The 23,620-nt window shown below is 41.3% G+C and overlaps 1 protein-coding gene across 1 annotated transcript in view; it reads left to right on the top strand.

The window, feature by feature from the left end:
- aig1 (androgen-induced 1 (H. sapiens)) overlaps nucleotides 1–23,620 on the top strand; it is a 79,313-nt gene that overhangs the window by 45,467 nt on the left and 10,226 nt on the right. The window contains exon 3 of the mRNA XM_076271983.1: nucleotides 16,219–16,320. Coding sequence (XP_076128098.1) covers nucleotides 16,219–16,320 — 102 coding nt within the window. The remainder of the gene's footprint in view (nucleotides 1–16,218; nucleotides 16,321–23,620) is intronic.

Raw genomic sequence — 23,620 nt, 5'->3', positions numbered from 1 at the left:
CTGACAATATCAGGCAGAAAGCAATGGAAGTGAATGGGGCTACAGCCGTGAATGTCAAAGTTTGGAACTGTTGAGCTCAGCATAAAGCGGAAGTAGCGTGGAAAAAGCGCCGCCATTGTTTCCTATGGAAGTCTATGGGAGTGTCGCAACTCTCTTTTTATATGGCTCTGGACTAGGCTACTATCAAAGTCCTTTTAGACAAGTCCCTCCACTCGGCGGCCATATACCAACGTTTTATGGGCACTCATCGGGCACAGTCTTTGGGTCGAACTGCGCGTGCGCGAGGCTTCACGACACCAATCTTGCTCCAGCGGCGAGATCACAACAGGGGGTCAGGATTTGAAGGGTTAGCTTCAGCCACTTAGCATGGCATTTGGCCGCCGACATTTTTGAAAACATGGCGTTATATCAAAGATTGTTAAGGCAGAGCAAGATACTTCATCAGGAGCCACTTCCGGGAACCCGGATCGCACGAGGGGGTGGTCAAAATCCCCCTTTATGCAGAGCAGAGGCAGCGACTGCTCCATTGAAGTCTATGGGCATAGCTCAGAATTTTACCACATATGCTAAGGTCTTAGTTCTATAGAGTTAGGAATGTGAATTTCGGGCACGTTTTCATGATCCTCAAACCCTTGTGAACATTTCAGGTAAATTTTTAGCATTTTTGAGCATTCCAGTCTGGAGAAAATCGACTTTATATCAGGTGTGCGCCGGTTATTTATGCCGCTGCTGTTGGCGGTTTGCAACGTACGCTCATCAATACGTCATCGACACGCCTCTTTATGCAGACAGGATTCGATCCCCATTTCGCGCCCATAGACATGAACTACGACGAAGTATCTTGCTCCGCCTTAACAATCTTTGGTTATATGGTTGCAACTTCCGGCACCAGTTTTTACATGCTGATTGGTAGATGACAGCTCATGCACGAGTTTAGTGTTGGGCACGAGCGTCCTCGCGCGTCCATGTTGGTTTACATTTCTGGAAGACGACAAATAAAACAACTAACTACTTGGATTAAGCTACTGATACTTGACTTAATGCCTACATTGTTTAGGCTTATTATACCAGACTTTGTGGTAAATAAAAGAAAAAAGTAAATGTTGTCATATACTATTATTTGCCTTATTTGTGGGTTGACAAGGTAACTGACTATGACAATACATGTATGCATAGCAATGACCTATATCCAATTATTAGCCTACTCATTGCGTTGTGTATGAAAACTATTTTAAAACGCTGTAGTAGCCTACCTGTAGTCCATGACAAGGCAACGTCGGGATCATGTAACCTCCCCAAGTCATTTAAAACTAAGCTTATTTAGTTTGCTTTCTTGCAACATTGACATGATTAGGCCATGCATTTGATTTAAATGGCCAGGCTGCCAGTCGAAGCAAAAGCCAAATATCCAACAACAGTTGCAGACTCTTGAAATGCCTGCTCGAACCTCAATACCCGAGGGATTTGCGCTTCTATCGGTAAGTTTAATTTGCGTTGCCTTCATTTCGTCTGCCTGCAAATGTAGCCTAGGTTTAACAAGCTGCAAATTCACACTGGGTGCAGCAAAAATCCCAGCTATCCACAAGTTTCTTCTTCCCATGTCTACATAATTATAGTCATTTTCGTTGAATAGCTTATTGCGCAATTAGTATACAGCCTGTCCAAATATACATTTAGGGATCATTATTTGTGTAGCCTAAAGTGAGTCAATATTGATTTGCATTGTTTATTATCACATATGAACATCACATTAAATAACCTAGGACTTCAGAGACAGGGCAAACTTCTACCACCATTCCCAAAATGTTATCCCAACCAATGAAATACATTTGCGCTTATAACGAGGTGAAGTGAAGCGCGTTCACGAACAACTTCTTTTCCTCTGAGGGAATCTTCATCAACGACATACCGTTGTACCTTACGTTGTCTCTGTCTGTAACGTGGAATCTAATAGGCTAATTCTACCTGGTGCCGGAAACGAACACCCATGAAACGCCATTTTCATAAAGATGGCTGCGGTCAATTTCAAACTTTTTTGGCTGAAGTAGCTAGCCTAGCAAGGGCCATTGAAATGAATGGGGGTGGGACTTAGTCACTCTCTCCAGTTATATATAATACCTCCATGGATCACAACACATGATTGGCATGATGTCTTCACAACACACCATATGATTGGCTCAATGTATTCACATCACACCACATGATTGGCTCAATGTATTCACATGTCGATGTTTTGCCGAGGAAGGGGTGGGATATGTGTAGACAACAACCATATTGGCGTGACAAACTAGCCCCATGCATTTCTATGGAGGATTTTTTGAGTGCTGTGTCTCTACATTAGAAAGTCTCTGCTACTATGCAGTATTCCACTACAGCTGTATGGTTGCATCAGTCAAAGTGATTTATTTCAATGGATAATTCTGGCTATTGGATCTTCCACATTGTTAGATGCATTGACAGCATGGCTCTACTTTAGTTTTGGGCTTCGGGATGGTTAAGAGTATGAAAAAGACCTAGAGACTGGGTCAGAGCGTCTTCAAAACTGCAGCTCTTGTGGGGTGTTCTGCAGTGGTCAGTACCTATCAAAAGGGGTCCAATGAAGGAAAAGGGTCATTCTACAAGGGGTGCCTTTTCCACTATAAAACTGTCAAAATGTGCATTAGACACATGATCACCCTCCAAAAAATCATATTTTCCCCTATCAGGCATACATTTTCCACATTGAAATATAATGGATAGAAATAAATGTGATGGGGTGGTATGTGAAGTGGTGTTCAACATCCTGATAAAATGTCTCTACATTGTAGTTATCCAATAATGAGTGTTAAAACTGTAATGAAAAAAAGTTATTCCTATCTAATTTGCGTGATGGTTTGGCAGGATTAACCAGTTCAATTGAGCACCTCGAAACAGAAAGTATTCACAGCGCTTCACTTTTTCCACATTTTGTTTTTTGTTATGTTTCAGACTCATCTTAAAATGGATTCAATTAATTTTTTCTCATCAATCTACACACAATACTCCAATACTTTACAAAAAAAACAGGTGTTTGAAGTGTTTTGTTATAAAAAATAAAAGACTGAAATATTCCATTTATTTAAGTATTCAGACCCTTTTTTATGACGCTTGTAATTGAGCTCTGGTGCATCCTACTTTTGTCAATGGTCCTTGAGATGCTTCTACAACTTGTTTGGAGTCCACCTGTGCCTAAATTCATTTACTTAACATTATAAGGAAAGGCACACGTCTCAAGGTCTCACAGTTGATGGTGTATGTCAGAGTGAAAACCAAGCCACGAGGTCCAGAGAATTGTCCGTAGACCTGCGAGACAGAGTTGTGTGAAGACAGATCTGGGGAAGGATCCAAGACATTTTCTGCAGCATTGAAAGTGCCCAGGAGCACAATAGCCTCCATCATTCTCAAATGGAAAAGTTTGGAACAACCAACAGTCTTCCTAGATCTGGCCGCTCAGTCAGACAGGTAAGCAAGGACCCAATGGTCACTATGAATGAGATCCAGAGTTCCTTTGAGAAGATGAGGGAAGCGTAAAGAAGTTTCAAGTTAATTTGTCCTTAAAGGAACACGCCACCCAATGTCAGTAGTAATATATGTTCTTACCTTAACTTTCACGAGTTGAGTCATACCTCTCCCTTGTCGGTACGTGCACTCAAATGCTGTGGTGATCAGCGCGAATGTGTTAGCATGTTGCTATGCTAGCAGGCTCAGACGTAGCCATAGAGGGAGAAAGATAGCAGTAATCAAAAACATCCACGTTTTCCCTACTCAAATACAGTTGCACGAGTAGTTGATAAAAATGTGTAAGGTCACACAACATGAAACGTGGCGATTTTCCAAGCGAATAAACAGGAGAACTACAATGTGTGGCGCAATAGCACTTGGGAGTACTTCAACCTAGCGTAATAATATTAGTTAACACCTAAAACGTGGATGTTTTTGATTACTGCTATCTTCCTCCCTCTATGGCTACGTCTGAGCCCGCTAGCATAGCAACATGCTAACACATTCACGCCACGCACCAGAGCGTTTGAGTGCACGTACAGTACCGACACGGGAGAGGTATGACTCAACTCGTGAAAGTTAAGGTAAGAACATATATTACTACTGACATTGGGTGGCGTGTTCCTTTAAGTAAGGGATTTATTTAAGTGTGTTGCACAGAATACCTTAAATGGTTAAGGATCAGTGCCACGTTGTGCTAAGTACTAAGCTGGTAAAACACGTTAAAACGGCTATATCCTCCTACATTTAAAAACAATTTATGAGGTAGAAATGATACCACACGTCTGAGTGTGTTGTAACACGCTCTGGAAATTCACAATTTCTTCGCCGTTTAAAAAAAAAAAAAAAAACATAGTCCAGTCCATACAACTTCATTTCAATTTCGAAAGAAATACTGGACTATGTTTTTTTTTTTTTTTTTTAAACGGCGACGAAATTGTGAATTTCCAGAGCGTGTTACAACACACTCAGCAATAAGACTCCTACGGACTTTCCCCTGAAGATGGCGGCAAAGATGGCAACATTTCCGGAAAGGTACTGGCTTGATGAAATTAATTCTGGACTCTCTATTTGACCACATAAAGACGGTTTGGCTTTAGGGACCCTCTACTCACTACCACGTAAGTGTTATGTTGTTTGGAACTGTAGAAGAGGTATAAAAATAGCGTTTTGTAGCGGCGCAATTGAAATGCCCCGCTCACTTCCAACGGTACAATCGAACTTTCTCAAAACACATCCGAATGACATGATTTTGATGTCAACTCAACGTATGTACCCCCAATCATCCGTAAATCGATCTAAAGTGCATTTTACTCCAGATAAGTCTATTTGTCCTGCTCTTGAGGCACCTGTACCTCCTGCCAGAGGCAGTAAGTTGAACAGGTGCTGTCCTGGGTGTGAGGGGTCGGCAGTGATTGCCCTAGCTCTCCTGAGACACCACATGCTGGCGATGTCTTCTAGCGAGGGTAGGCGACTGCCAGTGATGTGTTGTGCTGTCTTAATGGCCCTCTGCAGGTTCTTTCTGTCCGCCACAGTGCAGTTGGCATACCAAGCCATAATGCAGTACATAAGGACGTTCTCGAGCTTTGGGATGCAGCCAATTCGCCTTATTCACCCGTCGGCCAGAACAAGGCTACAGGGTACACTTGCCATTACACCTCAGTCCAGCAGATGGTGGTAATACACTCCGTTTGCAAACTGCCAAGAAAATAGCTCACCGAAAAAGAAGAAGGGTTCGCTGGCCTGTTCTTCTTCAGTCTTTCAAACGTGGCCAAGGATTTTCGTCGTTTTCAGCTAGCATTGTTACTGAAACAGTCTCTGAACCGTTGTCGCTCGCCTGATCCACCTTGATCTTGTTTGCAATCTCCAGAAAGATGTGGCGCCTGGTAGCAGCCTATATGCTGATAATTCGTCACTGTAGTGGTTTTGGGTGCGATTTTTTCCCCTTCCTTTCGGTTTTCGTTAGTCAGAGTTTTTTTTTTTTTTTTGTTACTCACTTTTTTTTTTTTACTTTTTTACATGGTATTGGAAATGTAGCGAAATATAATACTGCACTCAAAATGTAATCAAGTACATTTTAAATTACTGATTTTAAAAACGAATTGAAAAATACAAAATACACAACAAAACTACTCAATACTAGCCTGATGAGCCAGACCCACATTAAAATGTAGGGTCTGGGCACTCACCGTTCGCAGTGCTCAGTCCGAGGGGCGGGATAATCGGTTGTCTTTCAAATTCCCTCTGCACGAAATAGGACAGCGCTATGAGTCCCATGCGTTTTCCCACCAGCGGAGCTAGTTGGCTAGTTCAAACTTTTGCCAACTTAAAAAAAGCTTAACTCGTGTCACACTGTTCGCCAACATCAACATCCATCTTCTTTGTTTTCAAGTAGCAGGGAATTCAAGCCAAACCGTTGCAACTCTGCCATCAATGATTATGTTAAGCCCGCCTAACGACTCTATACACAATTTTATTGGCCTGATAGAAGTTTAATTTTTCAAGCTCACAAGCCAACGGAGAGTTGCTAGACTAGCAAATGTAATTTGCTGCCGCTAGGGTGCGTCTAGATTTGTTAGGCTAACTCAATACAGTAGCGTGAGTAAATGTATTTTGTTACTTTCCACCTCCGCTCATTGATACTGCATATAGGATACTTGCTAAGCCAGGGGTGGGCAAACTTTTTGGCTCAAGAGCCACATTGGGTTTTGAAAATTGGCCGGCAGGTTATGAAAAAAATTTCATAAAAAGGTTTTATATAATTTAAATGATTACAATGACAAAGCAATTTTGTTTTCAAATATTAATTGCATAAAACATACTGCTAATGTAATGCTGTTTAACACATTTATAAATGGTGCACTGTCACTTTAAAGGAAAATTCCGGTATTTAGCACTTTGAGTCCCTTTTCTGGTTTGTTTTGGATGAACTAGAGTGGTGGACACCGAAATTTTGACGATTGGTCCTGTCTCGACTTTTCTGACTCGTTTTGAATCGCCTTTGACTACTCAGAGTGGCTGCCAACAGGCATACTCAAACATGTCCTAAAACAACTCTTAACGTTTGTTTTCAAAACTGTGCAACTCACCAAGTGGTTAGTGGTGTTCGTTGATTATTAAAATCAAATATATTGGCGCAATGTATGATTTCCAGCCGTCTTATTTGCTATTGTGGAACTATTTTTTCAGACACCTCACAACCGCGTATAAACTTCTGCTCAATATTTGAACCTGAAGCATAGACGGTGGCACAGTAATATCAACGTGCAATGAGTCTAACAACAGAAATCAATGGGATTTTACAAAATGGCAAATAAAACACGACAGAAACTGTATTTCGCTACGCTACTTGTTTTGGAACATCAACGAACACCACTAACCACTCAGGGAGTTGCACAGTTTTGAAAACTTCACGGTCATTCTGGTGGCTCCAAATTGGCCTTAAAGGGACACCAGGCAACGTTTTCGTGTTAATTACTCATCTTCGTAAGTCGGTATATGGTTAAATGACTCATTACAGGGCGAATGAAGACTCTCTCGCCTGCCCCTACTGCCTGTAGGAAGAATATCCCGCTTGCAAGTTCAGTGTATCGTACCCGGTGACCGAAGCAGTTTCAGTTTCCATCCTGCATCCACAGCACAGAGGGAGGCTAACGAAACGCTAGCGATTGTTGCAAACGTGTGTATAATGGCAGAGCCGGCGAAGAAGCAGCGAAAACCCTTGATGGAAGATGCAAAGAAAAGGAAAAGAGCTTCTGACCGAGCGAGGGGGAGTTTCGTAGAGAAAAAGCATCAGGCTTGCCTGGTGTCCCTTTAAAAACACTGTTTAGCGGCGATAACACAGATGCTTTACGCACAGCCGTGGTCGCTACCGTTGCACAGAGATCTACTGTCTCAAGCACAAGGGGAAATCTTTGACCCCCACCCAGAGCGCCTGGCCCTATGGGCTTGGCCCATGATGGGTTGAATTTGACGTCTTGTGGTCTACCTGAAAATGTTATCATGACTATTGAAAGTGCAAGAGCTCCATCCACGCGTACGTTGTCTGATGCTAAGTGGCGTGTATTTGAAGAATGGTGCACTTCTACTGGTGAAGTGCCCTTTCAGTGTTCTGTAGGGATTGTGTTAACGTTCCTGCAATCTCTCTGCATTCTCCACGATTAAAGTATATCTGGCCGCTATATCTGCGTGTCATGTGGGTTTAAACTGTAAGACAGTGGGACAGCATCCCCTGGTCTGTCGTTTCATTGTCTCCCGGATGGGATTTGCAACTGGTGTTGGAAGCTTTATCAGGCCTCCATTTGAACCCTTATTGGAAGTGGATGTGAAAATGCTTTCACTTAAAACAGCACTGCTTTTGGTGTTGGTTTCAGCTAAGCGAGTTGGTGATTTACACGTCTTATCGGTGCATCCATCATGTGTGCAGTTTGGCCCAGGAGATTCTAAAGTCTCATTACGACGCCTTATTTAGGTAATGGACTCGTTCTACTCGTGCCTTCCCTTGGAGCTCAGTGCCTTCTGTCCACCACTGTTCGCTTCGGAGGAACATATGGAAGAATATTAGACTCAAATGTTTTGTACGTGTGTATCACGTTTTGAAACTGTAGAAATGATTTGTAACTGTAAAAAATAATCTGTACAAGTAATTGTCAATATCACAAATATGCCCTACACTTACAAATCTATTCTACGGAACCTAGGAACTTAGATTCCTGATTGGCTAGCCAAACCTGAGCATCGCCATTGGCTATTCAGCAGGAAGTGCCAGAACAGTCTCAAAAGTATTCGTATACTTGCAGAAAATGTACTTGTGCGAGCGGCAGAGATTCATAATGGCAGAATAGCTTCGTAATTGAAAGACAGCAACTGTGGAAAGTTTAGTACCTGTGGAATATATTTGTAAGTGAAGGACATTAGTAATACTTAAAATCGTTCATGTTATTTTTTGTTAAATCACAAATCATTTTTACAGTTACAAATCCTGATACACACACACAATACATATGTGACCCTGCAAGACAAAACCAGTCGTCCTGCGCACAGTGCTATTTTGAGAAAATCCATGATAAACAAAACTGACTTAAAACCGCTAAGATTGGCACCTTACACTTAACGATCTAGTTGACGGGAGCGCGCCGCGATTCCAGTACAACTCCCATGATTTCTGTCCGACTTTGGAAATTTTGTCGCCGACTGTGAAAACAGACCAAAATCGTACATTGTAAGGCCGCCATAAGAGGCAGCAAAGATGGCAACATTTCCGGAAAGGTACTGGCTTGATGAAATTCATTCTGGACTCTCTATTCGACCACATAAAGACCTCGGAATACTTCGGTTTGGCTTTAGGGACCCTCTACTCACTACCACGTAAGTGTTATGTTGTGTGGAACTGTAGAAGAGGTATAAAAATAGCGTTTTGTAGCGGCGCAATTGAAATGCCCTGCTCACTTCCAGGCTACGAGTTGTGACTGAAAACGGTACAATCGAACTTTGTCAAAACACATCCGAATGACATGATTTTGATGTCAACTCAACGTATGCACCCCCAATCATCCTAAAGTGCATTTTACTCCGGATAATTCCTTTAAGGTTACGACCGTAACCCCGGTTCTCTGATAGCATGAGTGAGGTATCTCACCGGACCACCCTTCTTGCGTGGAGCGAGATATACCATATATAAACGTTTGCCTATGCAGGGCTCTCAAGTGTCACGCATTGAGCGTGACAGTCACTCATTTCAGTCTTTTGTCACGCTCTCCCGCCACACATTGTATTTCTCACGCAGAAAAACGATATATAGTTTATATATTTAATATGCTGCCACCGCGCCGCTCTCACTATGGAACCGGCAGGAATCAAGCGCGTCTCCCCTGGAGTTGAGCCTGCCACTTTATCAGCCAATCAAAAATAACGAGAGGGGCTACGCAATAGCCAATCAGAAAATAGCACTATTGTATCTGGGTAAGATTTAACGCAACAACCAATGAAAAAACGCGTATCCTGGAATTGTTGAACGTGAATTATTGAACGTGAACCTGTTACCCAGGCCTACTTCTTCCAAGTTTCGTTCACCTTGAAGCTTCGAGCATAAGTTCATGGTTTCAGCACAGAGTAAGTCATCTTTTAATGTTACAACAAATCCACAACTTGTTTGACACAAACAATGACAACGTGACTGCTGCTAGAGAATGTTTCCCAGATAATTAGCATCAGTTGTTCATAACTGTCTGTCATAGAAATATTCAATGACTGTCTGTAACTTAGCCAACAGTTCCACAGCCTGCATTGACAACACTTGCTCAGAACAAGTAGCCTATGCCTAGTCATAGCCTACTTTCGTTCACACGATGACTGACATATTGTCGCATTCTAACATCTCTCTCTCCAAATAGGCTTAATCATTTTATTAGCACTAAACAAATTAAAGTGTATTGCATAGCCTATTGTTATAGGTCACTTTTAAAATCATGTCATATTATATAATTATATCCTGGCCATGGATGCATTAATCATTGCATCTGTATTAAAAAATGTCGGGCAAAAAGCAATTAAGCATCCTCTCATTCACCCTGAGAGGAAAGCCCCCTAAAAGGGTCCAGGTTAGTGGATGCTCAGAGGTGGTAAAAAAAGGCCCATTATTGAATTGTCAGTGCCATGTGTCAAATCTTTTCTTTTGCAAATCTGAGCAATTATAAATTATACTTTTGCCCGATTTTGACTTAGGAGGGGATTTCTCCTACATACTGTAGCCAATAATCAAATGACTGCTCTCTTTTGGAAAGCTGAGACACTGTTGGAAAACAATTAGAATAACTGTGTGATGTACTGACACAAAGTTACAAAGGCTAGATGTTTCTTTTCTTGTTCTACCGGATAACAAGCATCTTTGAACTGACCACATTTCAGCCCTCTAGGTCTTGACTTGATATGACTTGAGTCCTAGCATTAGGTCTTGTCATGCTGTGTGCAAAAGTAGATCAATATAGAATGACAACATGAGTACTTTAGACCATTATATGCTCATGCATTTTGTAAAATGCCTTATGAAAACTCTCCATAGGACTTTGGGTTATCCAAAAGGCATACTGGCAATCAAATGCTTACTGCATATGAACTAGCCTGGCGGGCCATCCTATATCATTGAAATGTATAGTCTGGAATCGAACCATTCACCTCGCTTAATCCAAGGGGCGGGTAGAGAATTGTCTTTCAAACTGCCTAGGCATTAGGCATATTAATAACAGCAACAAAAAGTTGTAGTATTATTAATGAAACACCCCCATTCTCGCAACTCGTCTGACCACCAGCCACCCCTTTAACCCTCGGACGGGGGGGGGGGGGGGGTGAATTGTCGACGGGGAACGTCACTCTTGCCTGTCCTCAAAACTTGAGAGCCCTGCCTATGGATCTGGGCCAGACTCTGTGAAGTCAGAGAGTCTGGTTTCCAGGCTAGCCCGTTTACACGTAGGGAAAACATATTTTTTTATGCAGTTTGGCCTTTATGCCAAAGCGGACGTTTTATCACTGAAAACGATTATTTCTGAAAACTCCGGCCAAGTGGAGATTTGGGAAAACGTTGGGTTTCACATTAGCATGTAAACAGGGGTAAATGGCATTTTTGCATTGTGAAGTGACGTTCCCTTGTTTGTTTGAAATATCTGATTGGGCTCCTGTTTGCTCTACGTGTTCGCGACACCCTTCTCCAGCTGTTTTTATCATTGGTGTGAACGGGATTATTTTTAAAAATGAAGGAGGGGAAAATATCAGTTTTTCAGAATACCCTGCTATGTATACACATGGCCTCAAGGATGACCGCAACAAACTTTGAAAATCAACTGCTGCTCAAAGTTAACAAAGTTAGGAAGTTTGTAGACTAATGCTCTTAAGGTGGACACACAAATAACTTTAATGTGGACACCAGTGGTGATTGCTGCTGTTTGGAACAGGGGAAGCTCTGATAAAACTGGTCAATTATTAAATTAATATTATTAAGGTGCTATATTGTTCTTTGAGGGCAAATCCCAAAACCCAAAACCCAGAATAGGCCAAACAGTAGGCTATAGAGTTGGCATCATGTAGCCTACACCGTTATATAGCGCGCTACCTAACTTAGCCTAAATACACAACTGAAACAAAAGCAAGTCACAAACTCTGTAACTCCACATTAAGGTTTTATTTACAGTATGCTATTTACAAAGACAATAGAAACCGAATGTATTACTCCCAAATTATGAGAATTTGAGCTGCAACTTGCCTTGCCTCTCGACTTCACCTGTCAACACTAACGTTAACGCATCCATTGAACTTGAACTACTTCCTGTCAGATCGCGACATGCTGTCAATCAAAAAGAGTCCAGTCTCTATGACGGTTCCTCCAATCATCAAACAGAAGCTCGGCGTCCAGGCCATCCCACTGTCCCATTCACTCCCAGAGACGCCGGGCTTCCCTGGAAATGACGATTTTGTGGCACTTGTCCAATAAACGTGTAGCTTTTCTGCACTGAGGTCAGCCCACTCTGTAAGTGCCATTGAAAGTCCAGTGAAGCCAAGCGTCTATGGGTTTTTTGCATGGTTTTTGATGGACCGTGTCTTCACAGCAATGTATTACGGGTGCGAAACCACGATAAATGACCGACAAAACCTTATTGCTGAACAATCTAGCCATGAAGATGAACATGTTTTCAGCATGTTCTAGTTGGAATAGTAAGCTAGAAGCTAATGTAATAGTGTTATTTGATGTGATTTTCCATGATATTTTAGAGGAGGCTGAGCTTCCCTTGTAGTCTTAGAGCAATCGCCTCTGGTGGACACACAAATAACTTTCATGTAGACATACAAAGGGAAAGGTTTTACATTTTTAGCAGCAGCCATGGAGTTCATTCTACGAGTTAGGCCTCGCCGCAAATGTGTCAGCTGTCAGCAGACTGTTGCATGTCAGATGCGTTACCTGTCCATTTTCATTTTGGCACCCATGTTAACAGGTTAGACCCTGCACACTGCCTGAAAACCCATGCATGTTAGAAATAGGACCAGCGCCAGACCAGACATGCGAGCTTGTTGGAAACGTTTCCATTCAAAAGTGAAAGTGAAGAAATGTTTTAAAGCAACACCAAAGAGTTTTTTGTACCTTAAAATAATGTTTCCAAAATCATTTCAGTGGTTCATCAACTTGTAACAGGGTGAACGCCACTTCTACATTCGCTTTGCGGCCCTCTATTGGCTATAACCGCACTATGTAAGTTTGCCAGATCGGGTAGCGGATCTGTAGTTCAATGGAATGAACCATAAGAAACTACAAATCTGACTTGCATCTGATGTTGCAATACATCGTACTTTCATAAAACCATGCAACATATTCTACCTTGTCTGTGGACATCGTTATTTGCAAAGCCGGTGCTGGATAAACAAATAGCGTGCGTGCAACAGAGCAAAAGTTCTTTGATGTTGCTTTAATTGTTTTAAATTGTATAGATGGCCGCAGCAGCGACGCATCAGAGACATTTCTGGTATGAATGCACATATGATATGAAACGAAGCAGCCACAGAACAGACACGCAACGCTAACACCACGTCCGCGTTCTGAAGTTCTGTTGCTAGGTTACGGGGAAGCTGGCGAGATACGCCGCTCCGTCTGGCATCATGTTTGTTTTTATGTAATGTTCGTAATTTTATGTAATGTCATGTTTATTTGTATTGGTTTGTCTAGTTAAATGTTTTCCCTATTTATTTACATTATTTTCGATCGTTTTCGTGTTATTCTTAGTCCTTTTAACTGCTTCTAAGCCCTAGCTGGGCATCGGACATCCTTCCATCCATCCGTGAGCGGTGCTGCACTTCACTGTCTGGTCGAGGGGATCTCTCGGGACAGCTGGACCTGGGCTACTCTGCGGGAGATCTGCCGTGGCTGTCGAGCTGTTGCTGACCTGCGAGCTGCCATGCCAACTGCAGACTTACTGGGCCTCTGACATCCTTCCATCCATCCGTGAACGGTGCACTTCGCTGTCTGGTCGAGGGGATCTCTCAGGACAGCTGGACCTAGGCCAGCTACTCTGCGAAAGATCTGCCGTGGCCGCCGAGCTGTTGCTTACCTGCGAGCTGCCATGCCAACTGCAGACTAAGGTTAGCGGTGAGGAGCTGCAGTCTCACGGAGTAACGTTAACAGACGGTCGCTGTTAGAAGTCCACCGAGTTGCGGATCTACACGATCGCCCACTACTTCTTCCAGTGATCTCCAGACTGCAGTCTACAAGGCCTAATCTTAACGTGATCTCCAGACTGCCAGTGAATTCACCGGGTTGATCATTTGCTAACGTTAAAGAACTTTGTTGGCATTGCATCGGTTGTGAAGACACTCTGTGCAGTTTTCACGGATCATCATTGCCCTTGGACATTTTCAGCCGGTTTTGGAAATTGGACTAATTTTAACATCACCTTTCCCCCTTTTTAAATATATTTTCTTTTTTTTCCCACTTTTTATTTGTTTATTTGTTTTGTTGTCTGTCTTGTATGTCTGGTGTCACGGGCAGGGGCGTAGCACCAAATTCTGGGCCCTATGCACAAGTGGTGGCCATGCCCCCCCCCCCCCCCCCCCCAACCAACCAACCACCGGCTGTAAGCATGAGGTTCACAACTAACTACTATCTAATCACACATTGAATTAATCTAACAACTCTTATAATGGTAATGGTTTCCCTTCCCTGTCTTTTGCTGTGATTTTATTTGTTTTTTCTTTGCTCGCCAATCTGCGTACTATTGTGTCTCTCTCTTCATTTGTCAACTTCTCTGGCCATAGCGCTGGATCCTCAGGCAATGGCATATACTCTGACTGCTTTCCCTGACCTCTCTTCATCTCTTTCACTTTTTTCAGAACCTTCTCTGCTTTCACTTCCTTCATCCTCGATCACATCTTCGCTATCTACCTGGACAGACCCCTCTACAAGCATATAAGCATATAGATATATTAGCAGGCAATTCCAATGTAGCCTTATGGATGTGACTGAACATGCTTAATATTTAAATATTCTGTGTAAAATTTCCTCAAATTTCATTTTTCATTTGCTTCATAAAAACATAAGAACATTTTATTTTTCTGATGGTTGTGGCAAAAAAATTGTCTATTCTAATTAGACTAGACTACAGTGAAAGACAGAGCATGACAGTGTTGCTAAATATACATTGCAGTATAGCCTTTGGTGTGATTTTATTTTAAACTATAGGCTCACCTTGTCTCAAGTCCACATCAGATGGTGAGAGGTCTGCTGCTGCTGCATCACCCTCTGTGACAGTTTCTGAAACTGAGTGTGATGCGTTTCACAAGTTAGCTTTGCTACTAATTTGACAGCCTTTCCTCATGAACCTATATAACATTGAGCCTACTAAGTTAAGCTATTAGCTCATAATAATTTTCGAATTAGTGGGCTATTGAAATGTTGTGGTAGGCTATAAATCAGGCATCATGTTATTTCTAATTTTGTGTTAATGCTGTTTTAGCACTGATAATCGCGGATTCGCGGTGGTATTGAAGTGTTTTGTAACCTTCAGGAGTTCATTTCATTTGTAGACTATTGCTTTCACATTGGGCTCACCTTTCTTGGGAAAGAAGGCTGTTAACATTTGTTTTCCCTCATTTCTTTTTTCTCCCTTTCTTCCCTCTTTTCTTTTCTGGGAACCGGATTTAGCTTTTCTTAGACTTAGACATCTTCACACGGTGACCGTCTGCATTGCCGCTTCGGCAGAATGAACGCTACTTCAAAAATGCGCCTAGCAGGGGAAGGCGGACTGAACCATTTCGTGCAAGGGAGAGGGTGCCTGCCCTCAAACAATGTTGGCTTGGACACAATTTAATACATCAATCAACTGATGCATTTACCCGAAATATTTACATCTATATTAGTTAATAACATTTATTAAGATCTTTAAATGAAGGAAATTATTTATTATTAAGGAAAATAAAATTCCACTCCTTAGGGGCCCTCCCCCCACTTGGGGCCCGGGTAATTTATTCCCACTTGTCCCCCCACTACGACGCCCTTGGTCACGGGTACGCTGGCGACTACGCCGCTACGTCCAGCATTTTTTGTCTTGTTATGTGTCTTGTTTGTTGGAGCGCTTTGGGTTGCACTATGTGCATGTTAAATGCGCTTTATAAATAAAACTGACTTGACTTGACTGAAGGAGCCCTTACAAGTTTATTTGATGTGTTTTATCATTAGACATTAAAGGAGAAATCCGGGCGAGTTTTCACATAGATCTCCATTTCTCGAGGTCACTGAAACAAAAACAATGGGTTTTACCTAGCTCGACTTGCTAAAGCCAGCAGCTAACGCAGCTACAGCCCTACACTGGGGTAATGTACATGAGGGCTCATGGACATGCCCCCAGTGTGAAGCGCAATGCACACAGTTTTATTTTGGCAGAATTTTATTTATGGAGGCAATACACCTGATTTGGCCTTGATTTACAGTATAACTGTTGTTGATATGTGTGAAGAAAGAAAAGAATGATGGCCCTCAGAACTAACAATTAATGACCCCCCCCCCCCCAACTTTTTTCAGATGGATAATTTCACTTGTACTTGAGTAATATTTCATCAAAGTATTGGTACTTTTATTTGAGTATATTTTAGTACTTTTTCCCCCTCTGTCTTCACTCCTTATCCCACTGAGTTTACTAACATCTATTTTGGATCTTCTTTTTATAGTTTGTTGTGACCATGTTTTGGATCCTCTACCTGTTTGACAGAGACTTAATATATCCACGACTCTTGGATAATTTCATTCCACAGTGGCTAAACCATGGAATGGTAAGTATGAAGAAGATTTTAATCTTATGTCACAGGCCCTGTACTCTACTCCAAGCCCTACACCCTACTTTACACCATGATGTGCATCTCTTCAAAATTGTAACGCGAGGCAGACCTTAACTGTGATTGGTCACCTCGCCCCATGTATTGATAGATGGTGTACGTCTAGGCTACTGCTAAATTAAGCAAAATAGTAATAATCACATGCTGCAGCATTACAGCAACTGTATTTGTCTCACAACGTAGCTAATTAAGTCATTTGTATAACCAAAATGATTTAATATGACAGAAAATGAAGATGGATTTACACCAAAAATTAAATCCAGCTGTTTCAGGGTCTTGTATGTTGTGCAATATGCAAATCTAATGTATGTTAACATGATTCCATATATCAAATTGCCACATGCTGTAAAGTAAAAAGCATAAACACAATTGGTTTAATCTATGAATATAGTCTTTACTTCTGTTTGTGCTATGATAACTTTAACCATGCATGCCATTAGCCATCAAAAAGTGTAACAACACTCTCTCATAAGCTCTGATATAAACCATGACGTGCAGACCTGCCGGCAAGTCATGCACAGGTCGGCATTTTTAATGACCCGCACCCAACGGATCCGTTTTGGAGATCCAATCCACCCTGCCTGTCCTAACAAAATGTGCACGAAACATCAACCCGAACCCGACCCACAAATTGCTAATTTCAATGATAAGTAGATAGATAGATATACTTTATTGATCCCCAGGGGAAATTCAAGTAACATGTATTTTGACCGTATCATGGAGTAGCCTACCCTGGAAATCCAGAGTTATCGCGAGAGCACAATGGAATTGTCTCTGTGAGACACTCTGGCAAAGAGCAATGATGCACGTTACTTTTTCCCCAACATTCCTGGGAACCAGCTAAACTGATGAAGACAGCGCTGCAACGTTGGAGTACAGTACACATTGGTCGTAGTGTTATCCCATTGCGTCGAAGTCCGAAATCATTCAAAGTAAACATGGTCTAGTGTTATCCAATTGCGTACAGTGAGATTTTATATGCATGCTTGTTGCCGCCCCTCGAGTTAGGCCATTACATTGCTCTTTGCCAGACCCTTAATCTTTCTAGATTATCAGGGTCTAGATTTTCCAGGCTAGGAGTAGCCGTGAAACTAAAAAGCACTTCTAGGAAATTACCAGTGCATGAAAATGCAAAAACTATTCAATGTAAAATATCGTTATAGTTAAAACAGATAATGTAAACACAGAGATAGGTGTTACGGTGTTGCTAGGGTATAAATGGTGGTTGCTATGCTAAATGAAGTGGTTGCTGTGCTGGTTGCTCAGGTAATTATGTTGGTTGCTATGGAAAGCATAGTGATTACTGTGATATATTAAGTGGTTGCTATGCTGGTTACAAGGGTAATCATGTTGGTTACTATGGCGATTGCTAGGTTGTTGCTAGGGTAATTGAGATGGTTGCTAGGGAGTTGCTATGTAAGTATAGTCATTGCCATGCTAAATAAGGTGGTTGCTGTGCTGGTTGCAAGGGTAATCATGTTGGTTGCTAGGTTTATATTATGGTGGTTGTTGCTAGGGTAATTGAGATGGTTGCTAAGATGTTGCTAGGGTAGGTTGACATTATGGTATGTGGTTGTTAAATTATTGTTAGGGAGATTTAGATGGTTGCTAGGGTAAGCATAGTGATTACTGTGATATATAAAGTGGTTGCTATGCTGGTTACTAGGGTAATCATGTTGGTTACTATGGCGATTGCTAGGTTGTTGCTAGGGTGTTGCTATGTAAGTATAGTCATTGCCATGCTAAATAAGGTGGTTGCTATGCTGGTTACTAGGGTAATCATGTTGGTTACTATGGCGATTGCTAGGTTGACATTGTAGTTGTCGCTAGGGTAATTGAGATTGTTGCTAGGGTGTTGCTATGTAAGTATAGTCATTGCCATGTTAAATAAGGTGGTTGCTGTGCTGGTTGCTAGGGTAATCATGTTGATTGCTAGGTTTATAATATGGTGGTTGTTGCTAGGGTAATTGAGATGGTTGCTAAGATGTTGCTAGGGTAATTATAGTGGATACTATGCTATTTAAAGTGGATGTTATGATGTTTGCTAAGGTAATTTGCTAGGTAGTAATTTAAGTGGATGCTGATGGATGTTGATGGACATATAGTTTAATTGATGTTGATAGACAGTTAATGGATGTTGATAGATAGTTAAATGGATGATAATATACAGATAGTTTAATGGGATGTTGATGGACAGATAGTTTAATGGATGTTGATAGACAGATATCGTCATGGATGGATGAATGGTTTGACCTAGATGTTTTGAGACAGATGGACTGAAGGTACCTGGTATCAATATTCCTATTTGAATGGAGAGAGACAAAGAGAGAAAAGGGGCCTATAAGTTGAGCAGTTGGTAGTTAAAACAGGTGTAACTGAGTTTGATTGATTGAGTTTATTATGATTTTTTAATGGCCAATGCAAAGTCCATGGGGAAAATATGGATCACTCTGGAGCCCTCTAGAATCATTGGTTGGAACAGGTGCAACTCAGTTTATGATGTCATAATGCCCAATGCAAAGTCTATGGGGAAAATAAGCTTATTGTTTGTTAATATTTCAAAAAGTATGCATAGCATACATGTCCTTTAGAAGGGCATACATGTCCTTACAACGTTTGAATTAAGTTTGTACATTAAATGGTTCAAGCTAAATTAATAACAGAAAAAGTGGTGGAGGAATAATAGCTACATGGTATTTGAAATGGTTGCTAGGGTGTTGCTAAGGTAATCAAAGTGGGTACTATGCTATATAAAGTGGTTGTTATGTTGGTTGCTATGGACTTTGCTAGGTAGTTATTGAATTGGGCATTGATGCTGATGAATGTTGAGAGACAGAGAGTTTAATGGATGTTGATGGGCAGATACTTTAATAGATATTGATAGACAAATAGTTTAATGGATGTTAATAGGTAGATAGTTTAATGATACTGAATGGATGGATGAATGGTTTGAAGTTGATGGATGGAGAGAAAGTTGGATGGAAGGAGCCTTGTATCAATATTACTAGGGTAAATGAGATAGTTGCTAGGGAGGTAGTAGGGTAGAGCGGTTGCTAGGGTAATGATGTTGGTTGTTGTGGTAGTTGTTAGGTTAACATTGTGGTATTATTTGTTAGGTTGTTGTGAGGGTAATTGAGATGGTTGTTAGGGTGTTCCTAGGGTAGTCATTGTGGTTATTATGTTTTATTTAACCCTATAGAGGCCTGCTCTATTTTCAGGGCATTCTCACTACCTTTAGTTATAAGTAGTGCTGGGCGGTATACCGGTTCACGCCGTATACCGGTGTATATTTTCGTTATGATATTAATTTTTAATATACCGGTGTATTTGATTACACAACGTTTGGAACGCTGCACCGCGCGACTTTTTTCACACGCACGCATGGTGTGACTGCGAGGCATAGTGAGGGTAAACACCAGAGAATGTCTGGTAAACACAAAACACCTTAAGTTTTCCCCCTGAAGTATGACCCTTAATGCTTCATTTCTACTTAGGTAAGGGGTTTATTTAAGGGTGTTGCACAGAATACCTTAACATGTTTCTTTAGTTAAGGAAAAACGTTAAGGGATACTGCATTGAAAGGGATTTACCGTGATGAAAATTCTATTGAGATTGTTCAACAGCTGTAACTAGCTGGCTAGTAGGCGATGTCGTTAGTTAGCAACCCACCGAACACAGTGAAGTTTAATGTTCTTTCATCTCACCTTAAGAATATTCGCTGAAATTATCCAGGTAGCAAGTAAAGCATGTTATAGACATGAACTGAACAATACTAGCTGGCTAGTTAGAAATGATCCTGACTGTCATCAGTGCACCAAAACTAACTTTTTTGTTAATGTTTTGCCTAGCGAACCGAACCAAAGCTCATGGCAGGCTAACAAGACATGTAAACCACACAATAACAATAAGGCATGTTTCTGATAGGTCTATTTGACAGAGTAAGCATATTAGCAGAGAGGTTTTATTTTCAATTGTATAATTTTCAGAAAAGTATAATTATTGCAAGTTGCACTACTTTTTGTATTGGTTTTATAAAAGATGGTTGTGAAATTTGCACAGTAAAAGTTCTGTATTTTGACTGCAATTGTGTTTGCATTCTGATTCCTCACATCATTAGAATCATGAGTGGCTCTTTGTAAACAGCATCATTTTCTGGGGCCATGCAAACTTGCATTACCACTAGTGTGGAGTTAGTCAACATCACGACAGTAAAATAGACCAATAGTCAATCTACTGCAGCAATTCCTCTTTCAACCTGTAGAAAATGCTGTGAACATCTGATTATGCATGGAAAAAAATACCGTCATATACTGAAATAATTAAAAAAAATACTGTGATATACATTTTTGGTCATACCGCCCAGCACTAGTTATAAGTAATTATCCTGGTCATTGTAAGTACCATAAATACATGCTATATTTTGTTTTCAGCAGAGTCTAGGCTACCAAGGACTACATCTTATGTAGTAATACTTGCATTGATTTAGATTTTTAAATAATAAAAAGACAAAAAACATATTATAAAATTATTACATTTTGAAATGTATCTCACCACAGTATGCTGCCAACTGGACATGTGTGTGTACACCATACTGTCCTGAATCTGGCAAATTAAGAACCAAGGTGGAGCTGGGACTGAGCAATTTACAGTGTAAATACAGAAATACTGTAAATGGTATTTTTTATTTAGTGATGAAAAATGACCTTTCTGTGCTCCACATCTTTGACACGAACTGATCTGACCTGACTTGACCTGAGCATTCATGGTAGCCTGTGTGTGCACTCCTGACGATTCTCTATTCGCATTATAATGAACAAAGTAAAGGCAAAAAAGTGTTTCTTTGTCAAACAAAGTGGGATACAATGTGAGCCTTGAATTGGATACAAGTGGGCAACAATCAACGCAGGCCTGACTAACATCCTGGGGAGTCTCAGAGGAACAGTGGAGAAGAAGCTGGAGAAAATGGGTGATCTGATCTACTCCTAGCAGAAAGGTTTGGAACAAAACAGCCGAGAAAGAAGGAAACACCGACCCACCCAAGTCCAGAAGGCAGCGAGAAATTGAGTGTCTTATCAAGGAAAGACAACTGCTGAGGGAAAAATTGAGTTTTACAAAGGTCTTTTCACAAAGGAAAAGAGCATGTCTCTTAAGGTGGCAAAGAGGGAGCTGGAATACCATCTGAAAGAAACATACACAGACACTCAAAGACTGATACCCTCTGACATGCCACCAATACCTCAGCCAGAACACCTGACAGACCCCCACGGTGGAGCGAGGTTGAGAGGGCGATAAAGAAGGCAAGGGCAGCTTCAGCTCCTGGACCAAACAGTGTTCCATACCGGCTGTACAAAAATTTTCCTGATGTCTTGTGGTTTCTCTGGAAGCAAATGAAAAAGTGTTGTGGACTAAGCGAACTATCATAAAAACATGGAAGAGAGCAGGGGGGGTGATAATACCCAAGGAAAAGGAAGCCGGAAACATCAACCAATTCCGGCAGATCAATCTGAATGTTCAAGGGAAGATTTTCTTTAGCATTGTTGCTCAAACAATGACAATCTACCTGAAACAGAACGGGCTGATTGACACGTCAGTGGAGATGGCTGGTATACCAGCCTTCTCGGGATGCTTAGAACACACAAGCATCATATGGCATCAAATCCAGTCTGAAAAAGGGAAAGACGAGACCTGCTTGTATTATTCCTGGACCTAGCCAACGCTTTGGGATCTGTCCCCCATTCTCTCATCTGGACAGCCTTTAACTTCTTTCATGTGCCAAAGAGCATCACGGACCTAGTCAGAAACTACTTCCAAGATTTGCAATTTTGTATAACAACAGTAGAATACACAGCATCATGGCAATCATTGGAAGTGGAAATAATGGCAGGATGTACCATCTCCCCATTAACCTTCACCATGGCAATGGAAGTGATCATCCAAGCTTCCAAGTGGGTCATCATCATCAGGGGAAAACTTGTAGACCAGAGATTCCACATCAGCAAAACACCCATTCCAATGGTGTCAGAGCAGCTGGTCAAGAGCTTGGGATGGTGATACAATAAAAACGCTTGAAGGACGCAGACCAGAGTAACCAACTGAGATGAAGCCATCAAAGGCCTTACCACCATACACAAGACCTTTCTTCCTGGCAATCTGAAACTGTGGTGTCTACTAGGGGTGTAACGGTACACAGAAGTCACGGTTCGGTTCATACCTCGGTTCGGACATCACGGTTCGGTACGAGTTCGGTACAATGGAGGGAAAAGCAAAACAAAAATGCAGAAAGCATTTTTTTTATTGTGCATGTCTCAGGCTGTACCACCTAGTGTCATACAGTCTCTTCCCTGAGCTATCTGCAACAGCCTGAAGTGTGTAAGATATAGGCTAAACAGTACAATAAGTACCCAGACTCCATCTGTAACTTGTAAACAAAATAAGACAATCAGCTATAAAACTGAAAATAGGCCTACAGCATCTCTTATTTCTGAAAGTGCAAATTACATAGAAAAATGATTTTTAAAAATCCACTTAAGCAAGACCTTCAACATCTGTGTTTAGTTGTATATGGAAGGGTCTACAATTTGCCTCAATATTTTTCATTGTGTGTAAAGTAATAATCTAGCCTACTAACTGTGAAAATATCACACTATTTTGCCTTTTTTTTTAAAACAAAATTGCTCCTTTCATTTCATAAACAGACTACAACTAGAAGTCACGTGACTTTGCCCTTTGACGTTAACTCACCGTACTAGCATGGTTTGTTTATTAGCCTGGTTAGCGTTGTCTCTTTATTTTACTGTCTATGCACTTAACACTACCAGCTCCTCATGTGAGAAGTTACAAGTTACCCCAACATAAAGGTAATTACCATGCGATTTACATAGCTTTCTGTCATTACGAAATCATTTAATTTAAGCCATAGGTTTTGGCCCTATTTGTATGTGTATCCAAAGGCTGCTGAAGCGCAGGGGAAGTTTTTTTCCCCTCGTTTCAGTGATTGGTAGCCTACATCATCTGGGTGATGGCTTCGAATATGTGTAGCATTTATTCCACTCACATAACCAATAACTGCTGAACAACGCTGACACACAGTTTCATCTTATCCACCACTCTTTCGCCTGTACTAACGTTACTGTAACTGAAGTTCTCAAACTTGCGATCTTAAATAGACCAGCGGATCCTCTAACTCTTGTGGGTCTAACCTTAGTGCTGCTAATGACTGACGGACTCGATTGACGAC

Source organism: Alosa pseudoharengus, unplaced genomic scaffold (assembly GCF_046254945.1).
Source record: "Alosa pseudoharengus isolate Yale_2024_CS ecotype anadromous, Long Island Sound unplaced genomic scaffold, YU_APseudo_1.1 YU_APseudo_1.1_scf_7, whole genome shotgun sequence".
Classification (NCBI taxonomy): Eukaryota; Metazoa; Chordata; class Actinopteri; order Clupeiformes; family Clupeidae; genus Alosa; species Alosa pseudoharengus.
This window is presented reverse-complemented; position numbering and strand designations above follow the sequence as displayed.